This window comes from Microtus oregoni, unplaced genomic scaffold (genome assembly GCF_018167655.1).
Source record: "Microtus oregoni isolate MIOR12 unplaced genomic scaffold, Mior012 000013F_ref0000133, whole genome shotgun sequence".
Lineage (NCBI taxonomy): Eukaryota > Metazoa > Chordata > Mammalia > Rodentia > Cricetidae > Microtus > Microtus oregoni.
Window position 1 is genome coordinate 5545259 of NW_024543072.1, and position 15564 is coordinate 5560822.

General features: G+C 40.5%; 1 protein-coding gene across 8 annotated transcripts in view; it reads right to left on the minus strand.

Annotated features, from left to right (window-relative positions):
• The window catches only part of Erc2 (ELKS/RAB6-interacting/CAST family member 2), an 892417-nt gene that overhangs the window by 463881 nt on the left and 412972 nt on the right, over window positions 1–15564 (minus strand). For all 8 annotated transcript variants that reach the window (XM_041662605.1, XM_041662600.1, XM_041662604.1 and 5 more), the window contains 2 exons: window positions 3923–4063; window positions 650–790 (listed from right to left, as the gene is read on the minus strand). In XM_041662605.1, coding sequence (XP_041518539.1) covers window positions 650–790; window positions 3923–4063 — 282 coding nt within the window. The remainder of the gene's footprint in view (window positions 1–649; window positions 791–3922; window positions 4064–15564) is intronic.

The window sequence follows — 15564 nt, forward strand, 5'->3', positions numbered from 1 at the left end:
GAGTGCAGACGAACCACACAACATAGGGAAAGAGTCAGAGGAACAATGCATGACTGGAAATGCACCCCACAAAGTGTTCAGGTTGGAGCAAACAAGTGGATGCCACAATGGAAAGACCCTGCTTTCTTTTCCAAAGACTTCTGGATATAACAAGCTTCCTTAGACAGTAAACCATTACTAATTCAATATAAATCATCATTCTACAGATGCACTAGGGGGTTGACTACTTTAGTGACCATCTAGAGACTGAGTGTTGCCAGAAACATTCTTGCCCAGTTGTATTACAAAAATTGATCTGCATCTGAAACTCTAAAGTTTGATCAGAATATGAAGCGATGTCTGGATTCTTCCCTTTGCTGAGAACATCCTCCTCCACCTTTTCAAAGGGTTTAGACCCCCAGAGAGTAGTGGCTAGATTTTATTCTTTTTCATTCCTCTATTTTCTCTTTTTCAAGTTTTCTTTTGACAGCAAAATTAAGATAGGTTTTCATATTTACAAACGGATTTGATTCAGACTTCTCAGGAATCAACTTAAATGTTTCTTTTATCAGCAGATAACCCATGATAAAGAGTTTATTTTGCAAAAGGCCTCTCCTTTAACCATTTATGAATTCATCAATGAGCCCATCTACGCTTAGACTGCACTTACCTTTTTAAGCTGTGCTTCCAATTTGCTACACTCCTCCTTCTTTTGTTCGATAGCTATTTCTAGAGATTTTAATTTGGAGTCCCTCTTCAGTCCCGCAGAAGCTAATGAAGACGCATGTTCTTTGAGGTCGATTAAACTGGACTGAAAGGAGGAGAATGCTTGTAAGGAAAACATCAGGATTTCTCCGAGCAAGAGCATCAGTACAAATTCACTGGTTCTCCACATCGCAGTAAAGTATGCATTCAGCAGAAGGGGTAAGTTTTACTAAAGTAGTTAACAGTGGGCTCTCACCAGGGAACGAAAGTTGGCCAGTTTACAAGACAGAACAGACTTTCATCACAGTAGAATCAAATGTGACTAAATGGGGTGATCAATCAGGGCAGTTTTCACATCTCAAAGTCATGTTAAAGATCATGGTCCTAGGGTGATCTTTTAGCATTGTCTCTCCAAACACATGCCCTGAACTCTCCATTTGTATTTATTATAAGTAAGCTGTGCATATGCTGAGAGAGATATAAAAAAAAAACAACAAAACAAAACATGCTGACTTTGATGCTTCTTTCCCAAGGGTAAATCAAATGTAAAACATCCTACTACATTTTATCAAACTCCTCTTTAACAGAAACACATGACTAATTTTTCAAATATCTTCTAACGAATCAAAGATAAAGGTATTTGAAATTCTAGGATAAAGTAGACTCCAGAATCAATGGTCAATCTCCTAGCAGATATAGGACCGCCAAGAGTGCTCAGTTATCAACATGCCCAGAATCCTAGAGTTTCCCTATATAGTCTGAATTCCAAAATCCAGAGAAATAAATACCAGAGCATATCTCTGAGCATAGTTTTTGCTACCTATAGGGGCAATGTTTATTACCAAACATGAAACAGCTAACAACCACTATTGACCAAAATGCGCCACTTCTGCACTTATATCAACACTGCATTATCAAGGAAGACAGGGAGTACACAGTGTTCTTTCAGGACACGATGATGCCTAACACTATACAAGACTGTGTCCTGAGCACCGACTGCCGTTCATGATGAAGGCCATCATTACCAGGCAGAAAACTCCCACGCACGTTTGGAAGGACAGGTGGGTAGCACTCATTTTTCAAGACAGCAAGCTGGCGCTCACATCTGCTGTTGGTCTTGTCCGAGATCACTCAGCCATTAAAGGCAGATTCAAGTCTCAAACTTGGGTCTACAACTCTGATTTCACTTCTACAAAAAATGGAGGCCCTTATAATCCAGTTATTTTGTCATAGTGAAGACATATTATCACCCAAAGTAAATAGTAACTTCCCTGCGAACTGCAATTCTATGTTGTTCTTTTTTAAAATGTAAATTGCCAGTTGTGACAGCCCGCTTTATTTTGGCTACACTGGGCTCCTAGTTATTAATCTAGGTGCTGTGAAGACAGTTTCAGACACGACTAACGCCTATAATCAGCTGGGTTTAGGTTTTAAGAAGATTATCCTCGGTCCTCTGGGTGGGCTTGATCCACCCTTTGAAAAAAGACCTTAAGGAGCAAACCTTCAGCCTTTGTCCCAGGTGGTTGCAGTAGCAGCCTAACTCCTCCAGGTAGTCACATGACATGCGTTGGGCTTGTCCACCCTCCCTTAGATTAGAAACCATTTCAGAGTGCCCCTTAATTTAGTTAAATTTACTAATCTGGGTCTGGCTTCTTTTTTTGTTTTGTTTTGTTTGAATTGGTTTGGTTTTTGGTTTTTGTTTCCTTGGTTTTTTTTGTTTTTTGTTTTTTGTTTTTTTTTTGACAGAACATTTCTTGCCAAGTAGCAATGCCAAGTGCATTTGACAGGATCTGGAAAGGTTTCCACCACTGCCCACGTGACTGATGCTCAGACATGGCTAGCACTGCCCACGTGACTGACGCTAACCATGGCTAGCACTGCCCACGTGACTGACGCTAACCATGGCTAGCACTGCCCACGTGACTGACGCTAACCATGGCTAGCACTGCCCACGTGACTGACGCTAACCATGGCTAGCACTGCCCATGTGACTCATGCTCAATTACGGATAGCACTGCTTACAAAACCAGTTCCACCTGAAGCTTGCCACTTCGCTGAGGTCTCTTTTCCACTAGCAGTAAACGCATTGATTTTAAGGTGCAAACCCTCAAATGGCACTTCCAAGTCCAAACAGTGAGAAATATTAAAAATGTGGACAAAGCTAGTGTTCTTCTGTCACATGCAAAGACAGAGCCATCCAGTCTGGCAGTGCAATGCAGAGTCAAAGAAACAATCTCCTTTCTAAAGATCTAGGAAGCATCCATTTTAGGGACAAGAGGCTGGGTTCTGGTTCCCTCCTCTTGCATCAAAGCTCAAGTCCTTATTTAGGGAGGACTGTAAATTGTGTAGAGTTATCAATACACAAGGGATGGAGTAGCTCTGGAAATATGAGAGACGCAGCCGTGGACTAGGAAGACCCAGTAAGACAAAGGGCTTGAGTCATCCTGCAGAGTGTGCATGTCTGGCAGACAGAAATCACTGTGGCAGGGACAACTGAGGATAAGTTACATAACTGCTTCATCCATATCTCCATAAAAGTATCCTCAAGAATACTGAACATGTTACAGGTATCCTCTGGAGCGTGGAGACTGCAGCCCCAAACAACCACTCTGGAATCTCCCAGCAGGAAAGTTCTTTATAATACATTGTCCTACTGTAAAAACAGAGGTGGGATTTATATTCTGTATTCAGCTTTGATATAGTGTGAAATGGCTTTAAATAATTTATTGTACCATTAAAAAAAAAAGTTCCAGAAGAGCAGCTATATCTAGCCGAGAAATTTGTCTTCACGGTCATGTTTTCTAACCAGGCAATATTGGGTGGTTCATTTGAGAACTGCAAATAAATTCAAAATACTCCAAAAGCGTTTAATAAGTAAAGAGGAGTTGCTATTATCATTATTGTTATATACTAACTGATGTTCAAGCAAAAGATAAAAGGACCTAAAAAAAGCTTCTCTAAGCCATACAAGTAAGAATTGGTAAAGTAAAACACAAGAAAACTGCTTCTAGAGGCCACACTGCCCAACCGGCTGAGTGGTAAAGATGCCCAAAGACATCTCTGATGAAGGAAGACTCTCTTCCCTGGAACAGAGGCAGCCTTCTGAGAGGAAGGCCCTCACGTTCCCCAAGTCTTCACACTATACTATATGTCCCCAGAGACCGTTAATGAAATCAACTTCAACAAAAACGGCATTTGGAGAACTGTGGATGTGGTACCTTCATTTCCCTAGACTCACCTCTTTCTCCGTGAGTTCAGCCTGTAAAGCATTGACCTTTTCTTTGAGGTCTTTGTTCTCCTTTCGAAAGGATTCTATCTCTTCTAGTCTCTCCCGGTCATCTCTCTCCCTTTGCTCTTTCAAACGCTCTATTATTCTCTCCTGTGAGGCAAAAGAAAAAAAGAGCACAGGGCTGAAAATTCACCAGCATGCATCCCTAAGCATTCTGCAAAAGAAAATATGAGACAATTAATCTAAACGATTTTCCGTAAAATCAACATGGAAACTTCAGCACTGGATATATGTATGTATATGTATTTGTAAAATAAAATCAATATGCGATCACTTTCGACTTGTTAATGCAATTTAGTATTACAGGGTGACAAAGGAGTCTGTGTGTGCTTGTGTGTGTGTATGTGTGTATGTATTTTTGTGTATTTATGTGTGTATGTGTGCGCATGTGTGTGTGTCTGAGTGTGTATATGTGTATGTATCTGTGTGTGTTTATTTGTGTATGTGTGTGTTTGTGTGCATATACATATGGCTGTATTGTGTGGATATACATATGGCTGTATTGTGTGGGTGGTGCGTACATGCTAATGTATACAGATAGACATATGTATAGGCTGATACATGTGCATAGAAATTCTGACATCTGCTATGTTCTTTGGTCACTTTCTACCTCATCTGTTGAGACAGGGTCACTCATGGAACCTGAAACTCGCTGACTTAGATAGTTCGACCAGCTAGCTACAATCATTCTCTTGTCATCTCCACAGTGCTAGGATTACAGGTGCAAGGTGCCATGCCCAGCTGTTTTAGGGGGGCACTAGATGTTGAAGTCAAGTCTGCACAGCTATGTAGGAAGCACTTTACTGATTGAAGCATCTCTATCCCTAGAAGAGACTGTGGCACAAAAATATATCTCAACTGATTGAAAAGTAAAACCAGTCAAGAGAGAAATTATGGCACCCAAAGTTTTCCTCTTTAATAACAGCAGGATAGACTACCAATGGTCAAGCTATGGGCTGATCTTCAGCCCTGGTATCTGGGGAATGCCAAGAACACGTCTAGATGAGGGAGGTTCAGCAAACTCCCTGCACAGAGAGGGGAAGAGCAGTGGCTTTTTGTTCTGAACCCTGCTTCCTTGGCTTCATTTATCATGAGGCATCAGCTCCTGAAGATTCGTCTCGGCCCACGCAGAGGACTACTGGGCAGTAAGGGGCCTGAGACTGAACAACAAAGAGAATGTGAGACAGAAAGAAGCCTTGCATAATTGTAGGGTCTGTTTGTTTGCTTGGTTTTATTTTTGTTTGTGGTTTCGTTTGGTTTGGTGTTTGGTGTGACTGGCCATGTGCTTCTTTCAATGGCTTATTTACAACCACTGGGAACTCTAGAACTCAGGTTTTCTTTAAGCAAAATGCAGATATCCCTAAGACTGGAGCGTATTCTGTGCCAGGAGCTATCACAACCTCAAGGGTGCAAGTAGCATAACTGCTGACAGGGCAGAAGCGAGGCCTCTTAGAGCGCAGAGACACTATCTGCCCATCCAAGGTGACCCAGCTTATTGTCGCTATAGACTGGACTAATGAAGAGAATGTGAGAGAAAGACAAGCCTATCAGTGATGCGGCTCTTCCAGTGGGTCTGGATACAGGTTGTTGTTGGTATTGTTTGGTTTTCATCTTCTGTTTCTCCCAGTGGTCTCTTGACAAACACTGGGTACTCCAGAACTCAGATTTACTTTGAGAAAAATGCAGATAGCTCCTGTACTGAGAACTCACTTCATGCCAGGGGCTGTCATATGTGTTTAATGAAAAGAATGTGTTTAATGTGCCTGAATATTAGCCTGTGATTTAAGATCCCCAAGGAGGCAACTGTGCTGTCAGTGATAATGGTGCATATATTAAACGATTTGAGGAGAACAATGGCTATGGTTACCTTGCAATTTTTAAAGCCTACTAAGTAAAGTATTAGAACAGCAGGTGGCCCAGAGCAAATAGGTCTATTCATTAAGCATATCTGTTCTATTTTAATCTGCAAATGCAAGTGATAAGTAACTAGATGCTCATGGGGATTCACAAAGGAAGACATGGCCACAGTGCACGGTAAACCTCCCTTTCAGAACTTTTCACAACTTCAGATTGCAAGGCCTTCTGACCTTTGCCTGCAATAACCGTCCATTCTACCACCTGGATCTTCCCCATCCCAACCCCTATATCAAACATACGCTGGCCTGACATTCCTCAAGCTCCGAGGGGACCATATCACCTTCCTGTAAACCTTCCAGAAGCCCCTATAGTCCGGTCACATCGCATTCATTGCTATTTACTTTTACAGTTTACATAGTTTTGATTAAAGTCCATTGTGCCAGCTTAGTCTTCCAAAGAGCAGCACGTAAGTCCCAGAGCCAGGCAAACTCCCTGCCAGACCACACCACAGGGCACTTTAAAAGGACAATGGAAGGGAGAATTCAAATTAGGCATCCTCTTGGCTTCAAAGCAAGGGCCATGAAATTAAGAACTGTGGCAGCATTTAGAAGGTGTCAGATCATTTGTGACGTAGGTAAGTTTGCTTTAAGCACTGAGTACAACTATCTGAGCATGGTGGTGGGGCAGAGACAGAGAAAAGAAGCAAAGCAAGCATTATTATACATTAAAGTTATTGATGATTCAGTACAACAAAACACTCCTTCACTGATCACCAAAGTAATTAAACTGTCAGCTACAGAGGGCCAGGTGTCTAAACCATGTGATAAAAGGCCAAAATATCAGGATCTACTTGATGAACAACCAACTTGCAGAAATTCGGACACCACATTCTTGTTGGAGCCTGGTTTGCCGTGGCACACACTCTTCGGATACTCACGGGCTCTGCACAGTGCTGTTCACATTGTGTTCTATCACAGGGTAGGAGCCGCATTTCAGTGGCCTGGGGTTCTGCTATCCAGACTCCGCAATGGCTTATCTATAAGGTAGTTACCACGGGGTGTTACCAGACTAGCTTTATAAACACAGTAGGTTCGAGCTCTTGAGCTTCTGGGTGGCACAATCTCACTTTCCACTGGTGCTAGAGCTCAAGCCCAGAGCAGCCTCACGCATACCAAGCAAAAGCTCTACCACGATGCTTTGTCCCTGCCTAAGTAATACAATTTTGACTCAATGAGCTGCATCATTTTGTTTGCCTTCTACAGTTGAATTAAGTTCCTGGAAATTAAAAGAAAAAACCATTCCCCTAACGCCATAATAAAAAGAAACAGTAAGCAGAGTTTGACACGGTCTACAACCAGCCAAAGACAGCAAACTTAATTATTAATGGCTGGGGACATAATGAAGCAGAACAGCACATGCCTAGAATATGCAAGACCCTGAGTAACCAATACCATAAAAAATAGATATAATCCCCCAAAATTTACTAATCATTTTTCCTAATATACTAATTTTTTTTACACCATGTCTTATTATAGAACAATGGATCTCAACCTGTGGGTCGTGACCCCTTTGGCAAACCTGTATCACCAAAAATATTAGAATGGTTTATGATTCATAACAGCAGCAAAATTACAGCTATGAAGCACCAAGAAAAATGATTTGTGGTTGGGGGGTCACTCAATATGGGGAATTGTACTAAAGGGTGGTAGCATTAGCAAGGTTGAGAAGCACTGCTCTAGAGGAAATGTTCAATTAAGCAAGAGTAAAGATGGTATTGTCATGGAAAAGCTACTTAAGTTACATCACGATGTCCTTATAAGGACAAGATCAGAAACATTCACTCTTTGTGATGTTCAATCTCAGCATCAGTGTGACAGCACTGAGCCACACCTCAGAGATGAAGGACACACACCTCTGCTCTGTCTGCAAACCTCTTCCAGATGATCAGAGCACGAGGGCGCTGGCTCGATTTCTATGTTAACCCTGTGCTGGAATTATAATATGATGGCATTATTAAGAAAAGGGGAAATGGGAGGTAGGATCTAGTTGGAGGATGGAGGGGTGTGTCTCTTTGGGAATGTATTTTTCCTGTATCTCATTTCTCTGCTTCCTCGCCATCACAATGGAAGGAGCTCTCCCCCACCATGGCCTCCTCCCCGGGATGGACTGATAAATAGGAATCTATGAGTAAGTTGCTCCATCAGGTCCCAGCTACAGAAAAATAATTAATACAACTCTATTCCCTCACTTATGAGCCAAGTGGCCTTGGGTGAGTCAAACCAGAAGAAGCAATGAAGTTTCAACCATAGGGCAACACAGACAGGATGGAAGCAACTTCCAGGAGTGTTGGGTGACCAGTTAGCAAGTTTCACCATTAACTGATGCTGCCTACCCAGTCCAAATATCTCATTTCAAAGAAACTTATTTTACTTTATTAAGCCCCTACCCTTTCTTCAAACTGGAGGAGCAGTTTATAGTTAGCGTTACCTGACATAATCTAAAATCACCCAGGAGATGGGTCTACAGGGGAATAGCCTGATTTCATCAATTGAAACAGGAAGGGCTGTCTATGTTGTAGGGAGGAATATTCTTTTACAAGGAATCCTGGATCATAGGAAGAGAGAGAACCAACTAAGTAGTAGCTTTTACAAATGTATCGTTCCCTTCTTTTATTGTGGACAATATCACACGATACTTGAAGCTCCTGTTACGTTGACTTGATGGCCGTGAAGGACTCGAGTAATTCTTTCTCCTTGAGCGGCTTCTGTAAGAGTACTTTATACAGCGGCAGGAAAAGAAACTAAGAGATAAGCTGCTGCCAGAAGTGGGTCTGTTGATAGAATAAACTGGGGTTTTGTTTCTAGAATATGGAAGAATTCAGAACTGTAGGATAGAAAAGCCTTAGTAGAACCTAATGGGTCATTCTGGTGGGATTTTAGAAGGCCAAGAACACAGAGAGAAACGTGGACTGAGAATATTCTGATTTTAGAAGCAACAAGAAACTCTATAATGAACTGGGAAGGGGGACACAGGTGTGTGATATTTTGACCACTAATATGGCTTTCTGTATGGAGAATTTGAATAAAGTTGAATTTAAAGATAATGAACTAGATTATCTGGCAGCAGACATTTGAAGGCAGGACAGGATTCAAGTTGAGCATGGTTCCATGCCACTTCACTTATTCAGAGCTATAGTTTAAAAAAATTGATAAGATGGGCAGAAAGTTGTAAAAACCAAATAGTTTGTACAAGAGGAGAAGTTTGAACAAGTTAAACTTTGCAGCCAAAGTGTTAGTTGAAAGAAAGAGGATAATTATGAAAGAAAAATACACTGTTCTATAATAGACCAATAGAACAAGATGCCCTGAGGGCAAGATATAACCCATTGAAGGCTCTGACTTGTGAAACTACAAGCTTGTTTGAAGAGGAAGGTCTAAATTGAAACAAAAATGCTGAAAGAGTTCACTAAAATGTGTTTTCCCAGGGTCAGGTCCCAGAAACCGATACAACTCTGTTCCAAGAGATTGAAGAAGTATTGGCATGGTTGGTGTTCTGGATTCACTGAAGCTTACAGCACCAGGTCACAAGCATTGTTCTCAGGAAGTAAAAACAGCAAGTTATAGCATATCCATAATCAGGCACAGAGAGCAATGGTACCCTTGCTAACTTGCTCAGCTAGTGCTTCTTACTCTACTGGACTTACTCAAGGGGTCCAGCCCTTGAAATGGTGCTGCCCCTACTCAAGCTGGCTCTTTCCACCACAAGTAAGCCCATTTAGAAAAAGAATATTCCTCTCAGGCACGCCCACAGGAGGCAAACCTGATCTAGGCGATCTCTAATTGAGACTTTTTCAGGTGAGTCTACACTGTATAAAGTCGGCTACTAAACTAAATTATATCCACCTATGTGTTATTGTTTTGGAGGCATGAAAGAATGAGGAGGCCATGGAGAGCATCTGAGGTCAGGCAATATGGGGTAGCACCAGAATTTCTGTAAAGAGGTCCTTAGGGGGCACTGCATGTAGGTCTGAAAGTAAAAACTAAGACATCCTAGAAACTCCGGGATCGATCCTAGAGATGCCAAGACCATCCGACAGATTCTAAGGAGAGTTGCAGGCATAGAACGGAAAATGACCCACAAGATTATATGCTGAGGGCAGCAGAGCTACAGGGGTGGGGTCACCAATGCCTATTGGAACCCAAATAATCACACTATGTGCCACAGATGCCAGAAGTGGAGTGGGAGGATTTGGTGCTCTTCCTGTCAGATTTTGGGATGTTTTTACTGTTGTGGTAGTGGTGGTTGTTCATCTGTTTTTCAAGGTTGTTGTGTTTTGTTTTTAAGTGTAACTGTTCCTTGTGCCTGCTTCTTCCATTTGGAACAGGAACGCTGTTATTCTGTGCCATTATTCCTGAAAGTGTGCAAGTGTTCTTCATTGTAGAGGAGCTCCCACTTCAGAGACGTTGGAGTTTGAAAGGGTTTGAAACTCTGAAAGCCGACTTTTCATGTCGGACTGACTCTCTTACATTATAACATGGTCATGAGCTTACGGAGACAAGAAAAGCTTATCAGAAAGGTTATAGCTCACAAGCGATGTATCTGGGTGTCAAGTTGACAAGGGTGGAGTTGTAATACTTAGCGCTAATTGCCAACTTGACATAACACAGGATCACCAGAGAGATGAGCCTGTGGGCATACATTCGGGAGATTTTTATCTTGATTATACTAATTCATACGGAAATATCTATTTTACTTGTGGCCATGAACGATCTCTGAGCAGTACGACCTGGGTTATATTATGTGGAGAGCTAAGGACGTGTATGCATTTGGGAGCCTCTTCCTCTGGCTGTGAACAGTGCCCAGCTACTTCTAGCTCCCCCCCGCCTTGATGCCCTGCCATCAAGGACCGAACTGGCAACTGTGAGCTAAAACTTAATTCTTCTCCCTTAAGTGTTTTTGTCAAAGCACTTCACCACGGCAACAGGGAGCGGAACCGGAAGGGAAATTAGTGGTTTCCCAACGTATCAGAATCTCTGGTTAAATATTAAATATTACATGTCACTGTGGATCCCAGCAGAGGAACAGAGAAAACGGTGTTGTGAAAAGACCTCAGGTGACAAGACTATTCGAATACAGCCCAAAATTTCCAACCTACAGGAAGAAATAGTTTAGTATTCCAGTGATGGCTTCACTAGCTCCTTTTCAATGAGTTTTCTCTGCTTTCCTAAAACACTAGCACAAAATTCACCCCAATAAATCCTTCTGTATTGGTTTCTGGGGGTTTTTTTTGTTTTGTTTTTGTTTTTTTGTTTTTTGCCAACACAGTGGAAAACCCCAAAATCAATAGTAAATAGACTTTGTAACCAAACTAGCTCAGAAGCCAAAGCTTATCCATTCAGTGATTTTACTGGACTTCAGCATCTTCATTTTTAAGAATCAGTCTTGGATTTTTGTCCATGTCATGTTCCCAGCTCTCTCCAATCACTGACAGTCCTCCCTATATCACTAAACCATCTGACTCACTGTTGTCCCTCCTGGCTCTTCCCGTTCTCTGACTTCTAGTTCTCCAGTCGTTCTTCCAGTTCTCTATTTCAGATGCTATGAACCCAGAATTAGAAATCTATCAATCTAAATAACTTCCTGTCCAGGTGTTTCCAAAAAGCCACAAATTAGAGGGCGGGCAACTCAAAGGTTCATGAGGAGATCCAGTACTGAGTGAAGCTGTGCAGAAAGACTGGCTTCAGTTAGTGACCACAAAGCAATGAAGGCGAGAGAGGAATGGTAGGACTCCCATTAACCTCAGCTCTCTTTCTCTGATGTTGCCTTAGGCCTTGAAGGAAAAGGTTAACAAAAGGATGTTTTAGAATTGGGAAATTCCTTGGCTTTAAACTCAAATAAATGAAAAAGTCCCAGTGGGGGAAAAGATAATATCCTGTCAAAAATCCATGACATGGAATTTATATGGGATCTCTTTAAGTCTATGAATTTTAAGAAGAAGCAAGAAGGTACTAACATATACCCAAATATGAAACAGGAACACATAATTTTAATACTCTCTGAATTATTTCATTTTTATAAACAAAATTATACAGAAAACTCTAGAAATAACTTTTCCAAGTTGAAAGAATATCTTTCCCTGAAATATACTAATGTACTAAATATTCTTATAGATTCTCAAATAAAATGTATAATCTTATAGTTTAATATTAAACTTATAAACTCATACCTCTTTAATATGACCTTAAAGTCTACTCACCTAGAATTATACCCTTCCCTTTAACTTCTACATACTTATTGTATGCCACAAAGACCAAGGGATCTGAGTAAAGCATACTATTAAAGATTTCTTGTCAATGGCTTCAGCGGTTCTAGGACACTAGATTTTCCATGATAAGCCATTCTAATTCCGAACCTACAGTACAAATCACGATTAAGACTAGAAAGGGAACTGATGTACTACTTTATCTAATTCTTTCTTCCAACAGAAGATTTGAAGGCCTAAAAAATTACTTGTCAAAGTTACATATTAGAATAGAGGTAGGACTGTGTAGCGTGATTAATAAAAACCCAGACACAGAAATTGGGGTTCAACCTGAAGATCCAAAAAGAAAAACAGCTAGCCACTGGCTCTTACCTGGACTTCAGTCTGAAATGGAAATTCTTCCTCCAGGAATCTCAAAATGACACTGTGTCTGAGAGCTGTTTTCTCCTATCTTATATTCATCTCTGGGCTGGGATTAAAGTGTGCACAACTACTGCTTGGTTTCTATGGGAAACTAGCATGGCTACTGGGATTAAATGTGTGTGTCACCACTGCCTGGTCTGTAAGGCTGATCAGTGCAGCTGTTTTACTGTCTGAACTTCAGATAATCTTTATTTATTAAAATTTGAATGAAATACCACTACATTGATTCCTAAAGGCAGGATCGCCATTTCAGACTGAGGGAGAGGCAAGAGTCAGTAGCTGGATGTTTTGCTTTTCTGACCTTCAGGTTGAACCCCAATATCTGTCTCTGGGTTTTTATTAATCGTGCTACATTTGGTGTCTAACATTTGGGGTACAAATTCATTTAAAAAGGCTCTTTGCCTGAGGCTTTTTAACCACCACCTGGTGAAAAACTAGCACTCCCAACTCCTATCTGCCCTGAATTAGCTTCCCCTCCTGCCCCTCCATGGCTTCCTGTGGAACCTGCGTATTTCTGCCACCCCACATGCGGCAACAACACAACTTTCTGTGCCCTGGCAGCTTCCTGTGGCTCCTGTGGTCCCGGAGGCTTGCTACCAATCCCACATGCTGCTCTTACGTGGCTACTGCAACTTCCCTTAGCTCCTATGGCCCTGGCATATCCACTGCAGGGCTTCCCTGACCAATGTCTCTTTAACAAAATCCATTCAGTTTGGTTGTTTTGAGTTCTGCTTAGAAAATCCACAGGTTAACAACTCTGGAATAAGTAAGACCATAGCTCCAGCGTCGCTAGACTCCTTTAGTGGTATATCTGTAACACCTACCGGCCCACATCTTTATTGCACCTTAACATTCTCATCTGAACCAGAATTTTAATGGAAGTAAATCATCTGATAATTGTAGATAATATCACCATCCACAAATTTAATAATCTTTTCATTTATACTACAGAGAAATTTCTAAAAGAGGTATATGACCTACCTTGAATGTATACAATCTTAGCCATATGTGCTATTAGTTTGATAATTCATATTATATTCTTAAAGAGATGGTTTGATAATACAGTCAAGAATGAGAAACTTTTGGAAATGATATAGACGTTAAAGACTAGCAATGAGAAGTTGGCTGAAAGGATCCATATCATTGAAAATGATACCAATAATTTGACAGGCAAAATTCACTCCATGACAACAGGTTATAAAAACCTTACAAAAAGGTATTGAAAGATTATCTAAAAGGATTCATACTGTTGAAACTGACAATCAAAATACGTTAAAAAGTTATAACAAGCTATCAGATAGAACATCCCTCCTGGAAGGCACTCTATATCCCACCCAAATAATCTAAGGATGAGAACATAAATCTAATAAATAAATAAATAAATCTAAGGATGAGAAGATATCATTAATAGAAAAACTTAAATACTTGAAATCATATGTACAAGATGAGAACCAGAAATCAATTGATTTGATGACATCGTTAGAAATAGTCACTGCTCAAGAAATTCAGACTCTACAAAAGACAATGATACATAGATTTGAAACCATTGAGAACTTGTCAATTAAGGATATGAGGTTCAGACAAAAGACAATAAGAAAGACTTAATATTGCCAGTACCTCTCATTGATAGAACTAAGCAAGAATTTTAGCTACTTATCCTGTTACTATTTCTGAAAAGTAAGCAAATAGTAAATACACAAAAGGACATACAAAATGTAAATGGTAGCATATATGTATGAAAGATCTAAAAAATATTAGGCAAGCAGCAGTATCTTATGGCATGCATTCACCATATGTGAGGCAGTTGGTAAAGACATGGGCTTCAAGAAATAAGGGAACTAGCTTCAATTAGTCTCAGCAGTATTAGAAGATGGTCCACAGTTACCATGGAAGTGTAATTGGAGAGAGGAAGCTAAGGCCCTTGAACATCAAGGTAGAGTCAGAGGTTTTGCAACCTCCCAAGACCAAATTCTTGGTGAAGGCTATCATGCTGATCAAGGCAGTCAAGCTATGTACAATGAACAAATCTTGTCTCTTTTCTGTACAGCAGCCTTGAATGTTTGAGACAAGATTTAAGACTAGGAAAAATAATTGAATCATATACTAAGGTTATACAAGGTCCAAGAGAACCATCTAGTGACTTTTTGCAAAGATTAACTAAAGCTGTACAAATAGGGGTACCAGATTCAGAAGCTAGATGAGTACTCATTGAATCTCTAGCTTTTGAAAATGCTAATTTATGATGCAAAAAGATACTTGGGCTCTTAAAGGTCAGATCAAATGGACAAATTCATCCTACACATGGCCAATGTTGATTCCTTTTACTAAAAGACTGAGGCTTGGGTAGGAGAAGCAAATTCCAAAGGTACGAAGAGATATCAAAATACAAAATGTTTTAATTGCAGCAGAATAGGTCACCCAAAAAAGGGCCTGTAGACAAGGCATTCCTAGAAATAATGTTTCTTCTGGGAATGACCCATATAGAAGACCTCAACCTTCTGGATTATGCAGAAGATGCAGCAAAGGCCAATATTGGACCAATGAATGTAGATAAAAAAGAGACAAAAAAGGCACCCCATTACCAACAGGAAACTCCTTGGGAGGCTTATCAAATCCCCCAAGGTCAAAAGTGGTCCAGTCATTCCCAGTCACTGTGGAAGACTTATCTCTCTAGGAAAATTAGAAAATCCAGTCCCTGTTATAAAAAACTATACTTCTCTGAGTGATTTAATAACCATGGAGGATGAATCAACAATTCCAACAGAAAATAGAAAATGTATATTTTGATAGACTTCTATAAATGATCAAAGACCAAAGCTGAGAGCACAAAAAATAGCATTATAATTTAAGGATGATTAGACACAGGTACAGATTAACTATTATTACTCCAGAATCTTGACATCCAAATTGGCCTCTTCAGGAGGCAGATGTTCAATTCCTAAGAATTGGAACCCTACCTTAAGAAAAACAAAGCAAGAGTTTGGTAGAATTAATACAGCCAGAAGGACAGAGAGGAAGGCTAAGGCCTTATGTGACTAATATAGCAGTG